The 15,934-nt window shown below is 38.8% G+C and overlaps 1 protein-coding gene across 1 annotated transcript; it reads left to right on the top strand.

The window, feature by feature from the left end:
• Nucleotides 1-13,583: 13,583 nt before the first annotated feature.
• Nucleotides 13,584-15,501, top strand: LOC117483508. Its single transcript, XM_034131868.1, has 5 exons — nt 13,584-13,811; nt 14,383-14,566; nt 14,623-14,715; nt 14,821-14,921; nt 15,389-15,501. Exons 1-5 carry the CDS (start codon nt 13,643-13,645, stop codon nt 15,499-15,501), a joined length of 660 nt encoding a protein of 219 aa, XP_033987759.1. The 5' UTR covers nt 13,584-13,642.
• The last annotated feature ends 433 nt before the right edge of the window (nt 15,502-15,934 follow it).

Below are 15,934 nucleotides of genomic sequence, written 5' to 3'. Positions count from 1 at the left end.
AATTCACAGCTATGACAAAGCAAGTGATGATATTGAGTCTGTTGAAAAAGAAGACACCATAAATGTTGTGACTGATGAAGTTTGTTTGTGTTTTTAGCTGTGCCTGTTTCAATGAAAGTGATAAAGGTGAGAGTGGAGAAACCAAACGGTGTGGATCTGAACGACCCCGCTTTTCTGGATGCGATGTTGGTGGAGGTAAATCATGTTTTCTACTTTTATGCAAAAACATCAATCACCAGAAAGGAAATTCACATGACATGAGAACACGAGACGAAAGAGGTAGGAAACAAATAAATAACTATTAAAAAATAATGAATTCAACGAAAGAAAATGTAGTAAATTAATTTCAATACGAATTAAATGGACCAAGAGGAACATGAATGAAATTCTATATCCATTATACATTCAATACTTTGGCCACAAACAACAGGACCCAAGCATTTAGTAAGAAGACGTGTAAATATGTGCAGAAGTAAATAGCATAAACTTAGCCACATGCCACCAAATGCATTAGGAAAATGTACAAATACTATTCCATAACCTGAGGTAAGCCTTTACACTGGAAGAAATAAGGGGAACAACTACCATTTCAGATGAGTGAACTAAAGATAAATCATCTGTTTTTATTGGAACGATAATGATAATGAGTTTTTGTGTCTCAGGCGAAAAAGAACCTAAGGGCCCAGGGATTGGACGACAACGTCCAACTGGCCTGGAGGAAGCAGCCGGATGGACAAGTCTTCCACAAGGAGGAGGAGGAGGAGAAGAGGGATGAGCTCTAAAGCTGAATTGCTGTTTCGGCTTTTATCAGAGAAAGGTGTATTTCTTTCCTCAAAGTCCTCGTGTTACAGAATACAGCTGCAACAATGATCTGAATAATCTATCAGTAGTGAGATAAGATAAGAGCTGTAATGTTTTCTCTTGTTATATATGGTTTTGAAGTTAATATGTTTGGGGTTTTAACTGTTCATGTATCTGCTTGACCTGCGAAAAACAGGATTTATTTTCCTATTTTGTGACTTTTTACATGTTTTTTCAGATAAAATATGAGACATTTTAAAATAATATAAGATTTAATAGAGGGCAATTCCAGGAAATCTTATTACCAATTAACATGATGACCTCTAATGCATCTTTAAAGTCATTTTCATAAAAAAATATAATTCTTCATTTTAAACTTATATTTGATCCTAAAAATGTGTTGTACAATTACTCACTGTTATTAATATCTTCAAATGAGTTAAACATTGTGGTTATTGCTCCTTTTCTTTAGGGATGCAAACTTTAAGATATGTTCCTAAAATTGGTGAATCATCTTCCAGAATATGAAGATGTAATGCTTTTCTTTGTGCTATGTGGTCATAAACTGAATCTCGTCGGGTTTTAATTCCCTCTGGCTGTGGGATATATAACAGGCATTTTACTCTTTTGTGTGACATTTGATAGATTAGATATTATTAGATTATTGCAACCATATCAATTGTAATGTATGTAATGTGAGAATATCTTCAAATAATCTAAATAGAAAATAATTAATTGTATTTTCATCCTTATTAAGGATATAAACTTGAAGCAAATGTCCTTAAATTATCTATAACCGTTTTACGTTACTCAAACATCCTTCTGGCAACAATGCTGAATATTCGCTGGTTCCAGCTTCTTAACTATTATTATAAGATTTGATGTTGTTTTTTGTCATGTATCTTCATGAAATTAATATACTGTTTACAAAAAATAATCACTATGAAGAATAAACTATATCCAATAAAGAGAAGTTATTTATTTGAATGATTTATTCAATTATTTCTCACATGTTGGATTATTGGTTGGTATTGGTTATTGGCCAGAATGGTAATTTCCCTGATTTTAGACAATTTATGGCCTCCTGATTCTCTATATAGATATATATAGATATTTGTTCTGCTTTATTCAAGAAAATATATATTTACACAAACATTATATACACACAAAACCTTAACATCAGAGGTACAGACACAGTAAAAAAAAGTGAACAAATATATATATACTGTATAAAGAAATACATTTAAAGAACAAACATTGATAAATCATATATTATATAATTTATTAAATTCACATTTGGTTTTGATTGCCTGGTTATTTTTCACTACTTTAATGGTGGTGCCATATTGTTGTACTTCTAAGTAGACATGTACAACATTTGGAATCAGTCCAGTTCTTCTTCTTTATGGGAAATGGTATTTAATATTGGGAATGTTATCAAGCTAACATTTTACATTTGTGTACACTTTTAAAGTTTATAAAAATGTCCTCATCATGAAGTTGTATCGTCTGTCCCGTTTCATGTTTGAGAGATCAGGTAACGTAAGACTTCTCTACGTCATCACGCATGGCTGTTACCATGGACACGGAGCAGTCTCAACTGCCCCCACCTTTTTGTTGTACAATGTTAGTGAGTGGGGAGATTCCCCTTCGATTCTATTGGCTCTAACGGTCAGAAAGAGATGTCAATCACCAAAATCGACCAATGGGTTCCAGAGAAACGGTAAAACCCCCATTTCCACCCAAATCACCTCAGAGGTGGAGTTTTTTTGCTAAACCTCTCTAAAAAGGTCAAATGTCACTTGTTTTGCATCAATCTTGATACAAGGTACTTATTATATGTTGTACTTTGGATTCCTAAAGCTGTTAGTCTACCTTACCATCATCCAAGGGTAGTTTTCACTATATGTAAAAAATAATTTTTGGACGGACACTATAATTTACAGTTTTTTACTATGTTCAATCTGAATTTTCATTCAAATAAAAAACATCTATATTGTTCTGACTCTTCTACATCCAACTCACAGGTTTATCATTACTTTGAGGAAAAATATTATTAATTTAACCCTTTTAGAAGGGAAGATATGGTAATTTGTTCTGGGAATGTCATTTTCGAGCCTGAGACCTGAAAAACAGGCTCAGGGCTAATCAGGTTAAGTTAAGGTCCTCTTTTGAATAAGAAAAAAATGTTGGGGTTATCCACAGATAAATATGAAGTCTGACAAAGTACTTGACGTCCAATATATTGCATAGTTTATTTTGGCACTTGACAATCACCTTCCCTGAATTTGACTCAGGTGTAACTAAAGTCTGATTTAAGGGTTGTTTATATTTCACATCATTAATCAGAATCTGCAAAGTAACTAAAATAAATGTAGTGGAGTAAAAATACCAGGTTAACCTCTGAATTGTAGTGGAGTAGAACAAAGTAGTATGCTGCTGTAACAAAAACATTTCCCAACTTGGGATCAATAAAGTATAAGTTATCTTATCTTATCTTAAGATGATCGATGGCTACTGCCATATTTGCAAAATTTGCCTCTGAACCTTGACAAGAGCATGTTTCAGGCTTATCAATGAACAACAGGAGGGGTCACAGACATAAGACCAGCTGTTAAATAAAGCTCTTCTGACCTTAGGTGTCATGTGGGTATATTAATTCACCCATTTATTAATTATATGTTTTACATTTGATAACACCACTGTGTTTCATATCCCCTAAACCTCCAGGGTGTACACAGTTTAATACTGGCAACTTCTAATTGTGGGAAATACGATAACGTCTTATAAAGAGACGTGGTGGGGGGGGGGGCTGGACCCGGGGGCTGGACCCGTCCAATTCCAGTTTTGGAAAGTCTGCCGTGGTTCCATTCCATTTCATAAAGCTGTTCGACGCTCAGCATAACCTTGTCGCCACTCCAACATCCAATCACAGGGCTTGTTGACTACTCACGGGGTTTGTAAAGCAAGGCGGATGTTGTAGTCCCAAACGATAGCTGGGGATTCTGGGTAGTGTAGTGTCTTCGGCATTGTACACAATTTAAACCAATCAATATTGTGTAATTAACAAGGATAAACTTATGTTTTTTAGTGGATGAGTAATGCAGATATCACTGTGTAATCATTTGACAGTGAGGGGAATATATCCGGTTTTATTATGAAAACTTCGAGACCGGTAAAACTGTTTTCACCCACGCTAACTTTACATGGAAGCTGCCCCATATACACGTTATCCTGGCGAGACCTCAAATCATCTTCGTAATATCTATCAAACTATAGATCCTACACATCCACTGGACTTAGATTATAAAAGTACAATATACACTTCTCGCTAGAAATCTAATCAAAAAGCATTTTAATGGCCAAACTATTCCACAATATAGGATTTTCCAGAGAGGGTTATTTGTGAATAAACGACCCTCCGCAGCGTTTGCAATCAACCACTAGAGGTGCTACACTTTAAAATGTGACTCTGGGTCGTATTTATCTGCTGAACAATCGACCTATATGGTCGTTTTTTGTAGGAGGACAGGCTGAGATGAACATGAATGAAATTCTATATCCATTATACATTCAATACTTTGGCCACAAATAAAAGGACCCAAGCATTTTGTAAGAAGACGTGTAAATATGTGGAGAAGTAAATAGCAGAAACTTAGCCACATGCCACCAAATGCATTAGGAAAATGTACAAATACTATTCCATAACCTGAGGTAAGCCTTTACACTGGAAGAAATAAGGGGAACAACTACCATTTCAGATGAGTGAACTAAAGATAAATCATCTGTTTTTATTGGAACGATAATGATAATGAGTTTTTGTGTCTCAGGCGAAAAAGAACCTAAGGGCCCAGGGATTGGACGACAACGTCCGACTGGCCTGGAGGAAGCAGTCGGATGGACAAGTCTTCCACAAGGAGGAGGAGAAGAAGAGGGATGAACTCTAAAGCTGAATTGCTGTGTGTGATTTTTATCAGAGAAAAGTGTGTTTCTTTCCTTTCCGGTGGGAGATAATAATACATTTTTTGGCTTTTGTTGACTTTTGATCAAGATTAAATTACCAATAAAAAAATGACCTTTAATGAGATTTCATACAAAAATGTGTTTCTTTATTTGCATCATAATTATAGTTTTTTTGTCTCACAATATCTTCAAATTAGTTATTTTGAAAACAGTAACAGGCCGTGCATTTCACACCTAGGCCTTCAGTAGTGCCTACCTGAATGAACCCACCTCCTAATAGCATTATTATGATGTCACGGCTATAGAAACCATTAATATTATACATCATGGGCGTCACAGCCATTATATGAGGGTGGGACAAGTCCCCCCCACCTTTTAAAATGATTAATTTAGACCCCCCCACTTTTACCATGTGGAAAGTCTGTGAATCGGTCTATCCACTCGCCGCTCTTTGTAGAGCGCTGTGTCAGTGCTTCATTATCAAATCCATTCCACTTGCTTATTGTGAGAACGCCCAAATCAATGAAACTCCGTACCATGTTTTCACTGCTTCTTTGTACCATGGCAGATTCTCAGAGCCGTACACATGAGCCGTACACATGCTGCGTTTTTTGTGTAGCTGTGTCTTTAGTTGTAAAATGATGCGCGCCAGTTTCCACACTGCGAGGCTCCGGTGCTAACAGTTCTTGAGCGTGCTCCACTAGCTTTGAGTTCAGAAAACAGTATCTTTGGACTTCAAACGCTAACATAACTAGAGTAAAGTCAAAGTTTAACATCAGTGTTTGTTTCTCAGTATAATCTGTTGCCTTCTTAAGAAACAGGAACCAGTTTAGGGTGGGGTTATTTCTAAAGACAAAAGCGATGACTCTTTTGAGAAGGAAGTTAAGATGTGTGAACAAAGAGAAATAACTTACATATTGAAAAAAAGGAGATAAACATTTCACATGAAGCAGCTCTCACGCTGAAACGATGATCATGTGAAAAAACATGAAAGTAAACTCGAAAAGGTTTAAACTTTTCTTTGTTATCTTGCAGATTGAAGAGGACCCGTGTAAACTCACCTGCTTTGAGGAGGATTTGTCCCTCCGTGCAGGGCCCTCGCCCCACAGGGCCCCCTGTGGTGATCCAAATAACGTCCTCTACTTCGTCCTTTGGGTAGAAACGAGTTTAGACGGTTTGGACATGCAGAAGACGCTTTTTCTCCTCTATAATCTCCTCCCTGAAATGAGTAAACAAAAGCTATTTGGATTTCACACAGTCTACATTAATAATAATAATAATAGAGCTTCATTTATACAGCACTTTTCATAGAACACAAGCAGCTCAAAGTGCTTTACAGAATGACACATCACAAGTTAAAGAAATAAATAAAAATAACAAATTCCCCTCAGATTATTTGTTAAGAACTTTAAAAGGTACATGCAGCGAAATATAACATTTGATCAGGTTAATAGACAAAAGGAGGTAAAATGTATGATAATACAAATAAAATAAAATAAATAATGGTTTCTCTCTGACAGATAAGACACAAGACAACAAAATCGATGCAACAATATAAAATATAAAACCCCATAATACAAAGTGAACATATAGGTACAACAGAAGAAAAAAAAGATAATAGTAATAAAAATGCCATAATTATAATAAAGGTTAAGAAATAAAAAAGACCAACGTAAAAAGAAATATTGCTATTGAAGCATGTTGGATTAATAAAATAAGATAAAATCCTTTAACCTGTTACGCACGGCCCCCCCGGTACCGGGCGGATAAACGCGTCATTTGCAGGAAACAACGTCTAAGGAATCTTAATATTTAATAAAACTATGAATGTTTTATATTCATGTAACGGGAAGACACTCAGCTAACTGATCTTTTTAATTTTTTTTCTCCAAAAAAACCCCACAATGCTAGCACTCAGCCTCTGAATTAGCCACGAGTGAAAAAATGTAACCTAAAACGGCACTTAAACTCACAATAACTCCCTTATTACTTATCCTAGATGCACAGCCAACCACTCGTTTTTGGTGTCCTGGAGACACTGAATCTCGTGGTGCCCACCTCAACACTGTGATAAACATTTGCGACGCTATAAACGAAAGCGTACATCATAACATGTGGAGCTAAGTAACTAGAAACGCTAACATGGCTTACCTTGGTCAAAACTGGTCTTCAATGGCATTAAAACTATAAAAAAACGATGCTGCAGTTAATCCATAGGTTCATCCAATGTATCTGTGGCCTCTTTGAAATTATTTTTGATAATCCATAAGCAATAAAACTGCTTTTTTGTTTCCAAATGCCAGAGCTAGAATGTAGCTCCACTCTGCTTTACATTTACATGCGCACAGCCCCCACCTTTTCTCTTCACAATGTGTGTGTGTGAGCCTCCCCCTTCGATTCTATTGGCTCTAACGGTCAGAAAGAGGTGTCAACCATCAAAATCGAGCAAGGGGGGCCAGAGATATAGAAAAAAAAACATTTTCACCCAAATCACCTCAGAGGTGGGGTGGTTTTGGCTAAACCTCCCTAAAAAGGTCAAATGTCACTTGTTTTGCATCAATCTTGATACAGGGTACTTATTATATGTTGTACTTTGGATTCCTAAAGCTTTTAGTCTACTAACCCATCATCCAAGGGTAGTTTTCACTATCTGTAAAAAATAATTTTTGGACGGACACTATAATTTACAGTTTTTTACTATGTAAAATCTGAATTTTCTTTAAAATAAAAAACATTTATATTGATTCTGACACTTCTACATCCAACTCACAGATGTAACCTTGCTTTGATAAAAGAAATTATTCATATAACCCTTTTAGAAGTTAAGTTGTAGTCATTTGTTTTGGGCATGTCATTTTCGAGCCTGAAACATGAAAAACAGATTTGGTGCTTAACAGGTTAAGACCTATACAATAAATAAAACAATATATAGGTAAATAATAAAGACTAAAAGAACATTTAACCTGTTAAGCCCCAAAGCCCCCGTCGGCGGGTCTTTTTTTTAATTTTTTAATTTTTTATAAAAAAAAAAAATTATTTGGATGGAATGAATACCTATGGTGATAATTCAATGTAATACATAATTTTTATAGTCTGGTACCTGAAAAAGGTCAAATGGCACTGATGGAACCAGATGTCCCCAAATGTGCCGAAAGCTTATTCCGCCTGGAACTTTTTTTTGCTAAACCTCTCTAAAAAGGTCAAATTTAACTTGTTTTGCCTCAATCTTGATACAGGGTACTTATTATATGTTATAGTTTGGATTCCTAAAGCGTTTAGTCTACCATCCCATCATTCAAGGGTGGTTTTCACTATAAGTAATGTTTTTTCTTTAGGCGGAGGTAAGAATTTATCTTTTTTTACTATTTTCCATCTGAATTTACTCTGACTGAGAAAAATCTATATTGATTCTGACACTTCTACATTCAACTCACAGATGTAACCTTGCTTTGATAAAAGAAATTATTCATATAACCCTTTTAGAAGTGAAGTTGTAGTCATTTGTTTTGGGCATGTCATTTTCGAGACTGAAACCTGAAAAACAGGCTCGGGGCTTAACAGGTTAAAGAACATCAGTGTTTGACATCAAAGCTCCAGCTCTCCCCGTGCCTCCTTTGAGTCTGTGACTCCTCCTGCATTGCTACGCAGAAGTTTCCCCCCACAAGGTTCACAAATTAAATTAAAATGCATATTAGCAGTATATTGGCTCTTTATTAGCCATTATAAAACACTTATTAATGCCTTATTCTAGATCCCATACCTCACCAACAGGTGCAGTATCTGGGGATGGTGCTCGATGCAGGCAGGCTACGCGCCACCCTGTCAGAGAGCAGACAGGCATCCCTGCTTCGGGCAGTTTGCAGACTGCGACAGGGGGCAATGGTGACAGCTTTGACCATCATGCAGCCTCTGGGTCTCATGGCGGCTGCTCACTTTGTGGTGCCGCTGGGGTTGCTGCATATGCGCCGCCTGCAGAGGTGGTTTGCCGGCCTTCGTTTAGATCCCAAGAGGCACAAACGACGTCTGGTGACCATCCCCCTCCTCAGTGGGGGGCAACCTCCGATACTGGGGGTCTCCAGAGCATCTCCAGAGGGGAACTTAACTGGGGTGAGTGACCTCCTACATTACGGTGTTCACAGTTGCATCTGTGACAGGATGGACGGGGACCTGCCTAGAGAGAGCTATAGGTGGTTGCTGGTCTCTGACAGAGACGCGGCACAGCAACCTGCTAGAGCTACGGGCAGTAGTGTTGGTCCTCCTGCATTTCAAACCCTTAACACAGGGCAAACATGTGCTGATGAGGAGCGACAACCACACCACAGTGGCGTACATCAACAAGCAGGGTGGAGTCCGCTCCGCCGCCTTGTTGACCACAGCGGAGAAACTGTGGTTGTGGGATTCAGAGATTGTGTTGTCTCTGAGAGCCCTCCACATCCCGGGACTGGAGAACAGGGGGGCCGACCTCATGTCAAGAGGCGGGCCCCTGCCAGGCGAGTGGGTGCTTCACCCGGAGGCGGTGAAGCAGATCTGGGCCCAGTTCGGGAGAGCGGAGGTGGACCTGTTCGCCAGCCGGCGCAACAGCCAATGTACCCTGTGGTTTTCCATGAAAGCTGCTCTACGCCTTTCCAGCGATGGTGTGAGGAGCGGAGTCTAGAGCCCCTATTTTGTACGTTGTGCTCTATTCTGTCCTACTTACAGTTACTGGTGGACAGGGGGCTTGCTCATTCCACAGTTAAAGTGTATGCAGCAGCCATTTTGTCCTGCCATGAGGGATTTGGCGGCAGGTCAGCCTTCAGTCAGCCGCTTATGTCGCGGTTTTTGCAGGGGGTCCGGAGGCAGTCCGGAGGCAGTGCGCAGTAGTGCACGCCTCCGCCCCACAGTGGGACCTGCCGTTGGTGCTCGAGGCTCTGGTCACAGAACCATTTGAGCCTCTGGAGCTCTCAACCCTGAAAGCACTGTCATGGAAAACAGCGTTGCTACTTGCCTTGACTTCAGCCAAGTGAGTGTCCGAGCTGACCGCTCTGTCGGTGCACCCAAGTTGCTTGTTGATCCGGGGTGAATGTAGTGGGGCGACACTCAGACCGAACCCCTCCTTTGGTCCCAAGAGCCTAAGGAGTTCATTCAGGTCAAGGGCTATTCAGTTAGGTGGCTTTAATCTTCTACCCCATATTGGGGCCAGGGAGGCTAAATTGTCGTAAAGCGGACAGGCGTCGTCACAACAATAGCTGGGGATTGTGGGTAGTGTAGTCTCTTTGGCGCTCCACATTTCAGAGAAAACAAGTTGTTTCTCAGAATTGAAGGGGAAAAACACAAAAGCATTGTACACAATTTAAACCTATCAATGTCGTTTAATTAACAAAGATAATCTGGTGTTTTTGAGTTGATGAGTAGTGGAGATATCACTGTCAAATCAATCGACAGTAAGGAGAATAGTTAGTTCCGGGTGTAAAATTCTCCGTCATCCAATGGGAATGGACGCTCACATTGCCTTTAAGGGCCGCCGACAAGGACCGATGCGGTGCTTCCATGAGCGTCAAATACCGCCGCCGATGGGAATACATTGCAATCAGTTGAAAGCTCTTTGCGTCCGTTTATGAAGCTGAAGGAGCCTCGGCGCGTCCCAACTGCACGCGACGGGACCCTGACCAAGCGTCGCTCCTGGACGTTTAGGGAGTGAGAGTGTGTTGGTGTAGAACTGGCTTCGTAGTACAGGCCAGTGATCGATCAGGCTAAGCTAACCTGTAGCTGCTCCCTAAACTCACAACAACTTCATACAGACATAAATAAAGCAGCTGTATTCGCCATACAGGAAACACACATTTAAAACGGTTTTGCCTGCTGTTTTTGTGTACACAAGCATTCATTAATGGTTTGGAAAGTGGCGCTGTACCTTAATAATATAAAAGATTGTATTTGCGTGCATTTCCTGTTCGGAAAGTGGCAATATACTGAGAGCGTACATGAAACGCTACGTCATGAATGCAATAAATCATACCCTCGTGGGGCGCGCTCATGTGATTGGCTTAGAATTGAGGAGACATCTGATTTGCTATAGATAGAAATAATTATCGAATCGGGTGACCGTCAGGGGAGTCTCAAAAGACCCACACATGAATGCAAAGCAATCCATGCACAGAAAGTGGGTTGTGTTTGCAGGTGCAGCGGTTTTAAACGGAAAACAAATGTGTGTGGATCAAAAATACATATATCAAACTTTTTTCTGTATTTTGATTTTATTTACATGTATATGAAACGGAACACATTCGTGTGTGCATTGAAAAACACAAGTGTGACTCCTTTTGCGGGTCATGAAATACAAGAGTGAATCCTTCTGTGTGCATGTGTGTATTATGAGACTGTTCTGAGCCCATACATAACTGTTACCGGAGGTGTATTTTGTAAATTGTGTAATTTTTGTATTTATGCATGCTTCTTGGTTAATATTAAGCTGTCTTTGGCTCTTTTCTTGCTGTAACAAATGCAAATTTCCCCTCTGGGACGAATAAAGGTATTCCGATTCTGATTCTGATGCCGATAGGTTGAGTTAAGTTAAGATGGATTATTTTTCAATCCCTTCACATCGCTTTTTTTCAAATGTCTTATTATTAAACAATTATTCAAGTCCCATTGAGAATGGAAAACGTATCATCCAATGGAGCCCTGGTCAAGACATGGGCAACTGTGTTTCCTAACAAACTAGCCTACATGCAAAACAAACACACTGCTTTCACAATGACACCCACATAAACTTTAAAACAAACATGCAGTATCAGCTATATGCAAATGACGAAAAGGGGAACAGACCAAAGATGGACTGATGAATTCATTGGAAGAGTCAGCAGAAGGTCAATGAAGGCCACAGAACTTTGAATATTTATATGTGATCAATCCCTTTGCCTTCCTTTCCTTCTTTTGCCATTCGTGCTTCAGTGTAATGTGGCTCTTGAAGTTGTGTACTGAATGTACTTTTCCAATATCAGAGTAACATGATAACAAAGGCCCTACTGTAGCTGTGTACATGACAGGATGTATGATTACCTAGAAGAGCGTCAGGACTGTTTTAGGCGTATGATAGCTATGTGATTAATATGATGATTCAGCCTCTATGGAGATAGACATATGACTGTCATGTGTTTTGCTTACGTGGGCCTTAGCTAATCTGATTTAAGCATAGAATACTGCTTTGAACCGGTATACATGTATCTTGTGACTGTGTAACTCCCTCTCTTGTATATAAAGCATCTGAAGGACACTGTTCAGGAACTAGTTGTACCAAATGCTCTGTATGTGATGACTACTTCCATTCTTGCAAGGATAATAAATACATGTATCCTGATATTGAAGCTGAAGCCGGTGACGAGTGATATTTTTCCAACAAGTTTCATTGATGACCTTTTTGACCACACAGGTTGCAGTTGAATTTCCAAAAATTCAGGTCCTATCGTCTTTTCCAAACCACTATTGCTTAACTTCTGAGTTAAACATCATAGGGTTAAGAGAAAATACAAAGGAGAATACATCAGGACTCAGGAAAAGACAACTGCGGTGCGAACTGAATCTGACTGCACTTACATTAGGCTGTTAATGATTGGCCAGCGGATGTTATTGATGTGCGTCTGCCATGAGGAAACAGTAGATTACTATAAGCTCATGTAGATACTTTGCTCTTTGTGGTGATGATTTATAAACATGAACAACAGTGAACAACATTATTACATTCAAATATATACAACATTTTCTCCTTTCATTTCGAAAAGGGTGGTCGAGTGTATGCTAAACTAAAGGAGATTATAAAGGAAGCACTGAAGCTCTTTTCCTATCATCTAGACTTCTGATCAGCTCTTATCACGTCTGACACTGAGGAACTTCTGAGTCATTTCACTCCGTTAGGAACCTTCCCAAGACGCCAGGAAGTGTGTCGGCCGTTGAAGGACATTTTCGTGGTGGCTGTATTGCCAAACAGTTGTAATTTGGTTTTCCTGCTGTGTATCACCAGTCCTACGCCGGTATCACTCTATTTGTCTTTTCTTGTAAATGCATGTGCAAATGTAAGTAAATAAGCCTGATATAAAAGGTTCCATATCCACTTTGCATTAAGTCGAAAGTGCAGCTGAGTTTTATATATTTTTATTTAAAATACTGCATGTTATCCCATTAGCAATTTTTAGTACTTTGTATTGTGGTTTCCCTCTGACAATTACTTAAGTTGTTTAGTTTACAGTTTCACTTGAATGTAAATTGGAGAAGTCGGTTCAGTAATTGATATTGAATCTAATCAAAGTGTCTGTGTCTCTACAGGGCTGAGCGCTGTCTCCTCACATGCTGAACGTCAGTACCATTTTGTTTATGAAGCAAAGACCATGTCTGAAGCACAGAGATACTGCAGAGAGAAACACACAGACCTGGCCACTGTAGACAGCGAGGAGGTTGTGGAGCTCCTGAACAACATGGCAGGCCAATACAAACAAGTGAGGTCACTTTTCTCTGTCTTTCAATTCAAATGAATTACATTTCTTTTCGAGTCAAATTTAAAAAGGAGAGATTATTACAGAAAGCTAAACCTGTTTTAAAGTCCTATGTGAACCTGAGTATTAAATGTTTTAAGCCAAAGCTATAGCATAAAACCCTGTAATAAAGTTGAAGAGGTTCAGAGTAACAAGGCTGTAAATGAATGTTGACTTGAGGGGATTCCCATCAGATCACCATGTACCAAGGCTGGTCTCATAAAGGCACAACAAACCTTCTCTTTATTAAACATACACATTTTCTTCAGCAGCAGCTTTAAAAGCTTCAACAGGATGTAATAATTATAACAATTTCTTGCTTTCAGTCAGCCTGGATAGGGCTGCACAATGACTGGGACACCTGGAAGTGGTCGATGTCAGACCCAAGCTTCTACGGACCGGGGGAGACGGAGTTCAGACCATGGGGGCCTGGAGAACCAAGCAACAAGCACAATGAACAATGCACATATTTTGATTATGATGGAAGATGGCATGATTTTGATTGTAATGACCGAACCTGGGCGGTCTGCTTTGATGTCACAGGTAAGAATATAAACTTAAAATGAATATTACACATTTAAAATCATATTTTAAGCTTCTTTATCTAACTAGCGGTTCCCAACCTTTTTTCTTTGTGACTTTTTTTCTTTTGTTAGCAGTTCCACTAAAGACATTTCCCTTTTCACTCAAATTCTCACATGGTTTCATTTAAATGATAACGTCAAAGGAAGTTATGTATATACCATTTTTTGCAACCTTGTTTCAGAATTGTAGGTACGTTTTACATCTTATACATCTGTGCTAAACAGAATAAGAATAATATAGAATCAATACAATTTGAATTAAGCTTTAACCTGTAACACAGTATCTTCACATTGTTGTACTCCTGCTTTTACTAAAAGATCTGAATATTCCACCACTGATACTAGTAAAGTTTCTTGCCAACATTCATGTGTTGAAAAACCCCAGAACTACAAATTACAAAGTCCAAATGTGTGGGATTTAAATGTAATATTTTATATTATAAAGGCATCAATACAACCAGAGATGTGGCATTGATGTCAGGCTGTATGTTGTGGTGCCTCTACTCAGCTTCTCTGTGGTCCATTTTCAGGGCCGAATGCAACATTTGTCCTCATCAACAGCCTAATGACATGGACTCAGGCCCAGAGCTACTGCAGAGAACACCACACAGACCTGGCCAGTGTGAGAAACCAGACAGAGCACCAGCAGATATTTGAACTGTTCCCTGGAGGGAATCCTTATTGGATCGGCCTTTACAGAGACTCCTGGAAGTGGTCCGATGGAAGTTGCTACTCCTTTAGGTACTGGGCAAATATACCTGTCTACAGAGGTCTCAAAGCTTGTGTGGCTGCAGCTTTCGACAACTTTGGAAAATGGGAGGACTTGGACTGTGGAGTGAAGAAACCATTCATTTGCTACGGACGTGAGTACAATTCACAGCTATGACAAAGCAAGTGATGATATTGAGTCTGTTGAAAAAGAAGACACCATAAATGTTGTGACTGATGAGGTTTGTTTGTGTTTTTAGCTGTTATGCCTGTTTCAATGAAAGTGATAAAGGTGAGGGTGGAGAAACCAGACGGTGTGGATCTGAACGACCCCGCTTTTCTGGATGCGATGTTGGTGGAGGTAAATCATGTTTTCTACTTTTATGCAAAAACATCAATCACCAGAAAGGAAATTCACATGACATGAGAACAAGAGACGAAAGAGGTAGGAAACAAATAAATATATATTCAAAAATAATGAATTTAACGAAAGAAAATGTAGTAAATGAATTTCAATATGAATGAAATGGACCAAGATGAACATGAATGAAATTCTATATCCATTATACATTCAATACTTTGGCCACAAATAACAGGACCCAAGCATTTAGTAAGAAGACGTGTAAATATGTGCAGAAGTAAATAGCAGAAACTTAGCCACATGCCACCAAATGCATTAGGAAAATGTACAAATACTATTCCATAACCTGAGGTAAGCCTTTACACTGGAAGAAATAAGGGGAACAACTACCATTTCAGATGAGTGAACTAAAGATAAATCATCTGTTTTTATTGGAACGATAATGATAATGAGTTTTTGTGTCTCAGGCGAAAAAGAACCTAAGGGCCCAGGGATTGGACGACAACGTCCAACTGGCCTGGAGGAAGCAGCCGGATGGAAAAGTCTTCCACAAGGAGGAGGAGGAGAAGAAGAGGGATGAGCTCTAAAGCTGAATTGCTGTTTCGGCTTTTATCAGAGAAAAGTGTATTCCTCAAAGTCCTCGTGTTACAGAATACAGCTGCAACAATGATCTGAATAATCTATCAGTAGTGAGATAAGATAAGAGCTGTAATGTTTTCTCTTGTTATATATGGTTTTGAAGTTAATATGTTTGGGGTTTTAACTGTTCATGTATCTGCTCGACCTGCGAAAAACAGGATTTATTTTCCTATTTTGTGACTTTTTACATGTTTTTTCAGATAAAATATGAGACATTTTAAAATAATATAAGATTTAATAGAGGGCAATTCCAGGAAATCTTATTACCAATTAACATGATGACCTCTAATGCATCTTTCAAGTCATTTTCATAAAAAAATATAATTCTTCATTTTAAACTTATATTTGATCCTAAAAATGTGTTGTACAATTAC

Source organism: Trematomus bernacchii, unplaced genomic scaffold (genome assembly GCF_902827165.1).
Source record: "Trematomus bernacchii unplaced genomic scaffold, fTreBer1.1, whole genome shotgun sequence".
Lineage (NCBI taxonomy): Eukaryota > Metazoa > Chordata > Actinopteri > Perciformes > Nototheniidae > Trematomus > Trematomus bernacchii.
This window is presented reverse-complemented; position numbering and strand designations above follow the sequence as displayed.

Coding starts and splice junctions, on each gene's coding strand:
- LOC117483508 (XM_034131868.1), top strand. CDS start 13,643: ATGTCAGACCCAAGCTTCTACGGACCGGGGGAGACGGAGTTCAGACCA. Junction 13,812..14,382: donor GGTCTGCTTTGATGTCACAG/GTAAGAATATAA, acceptor GTCCATTTTCAG/GGCCGAATGCAACATTTGTC. Junction 14,567..14,622: donor TACAGAGACTCCTGGAAGTG/GTCCGATGGAAG, acceptor CTGTCTACAGAG/GTCTCAAAGCTTGTGTGGCT.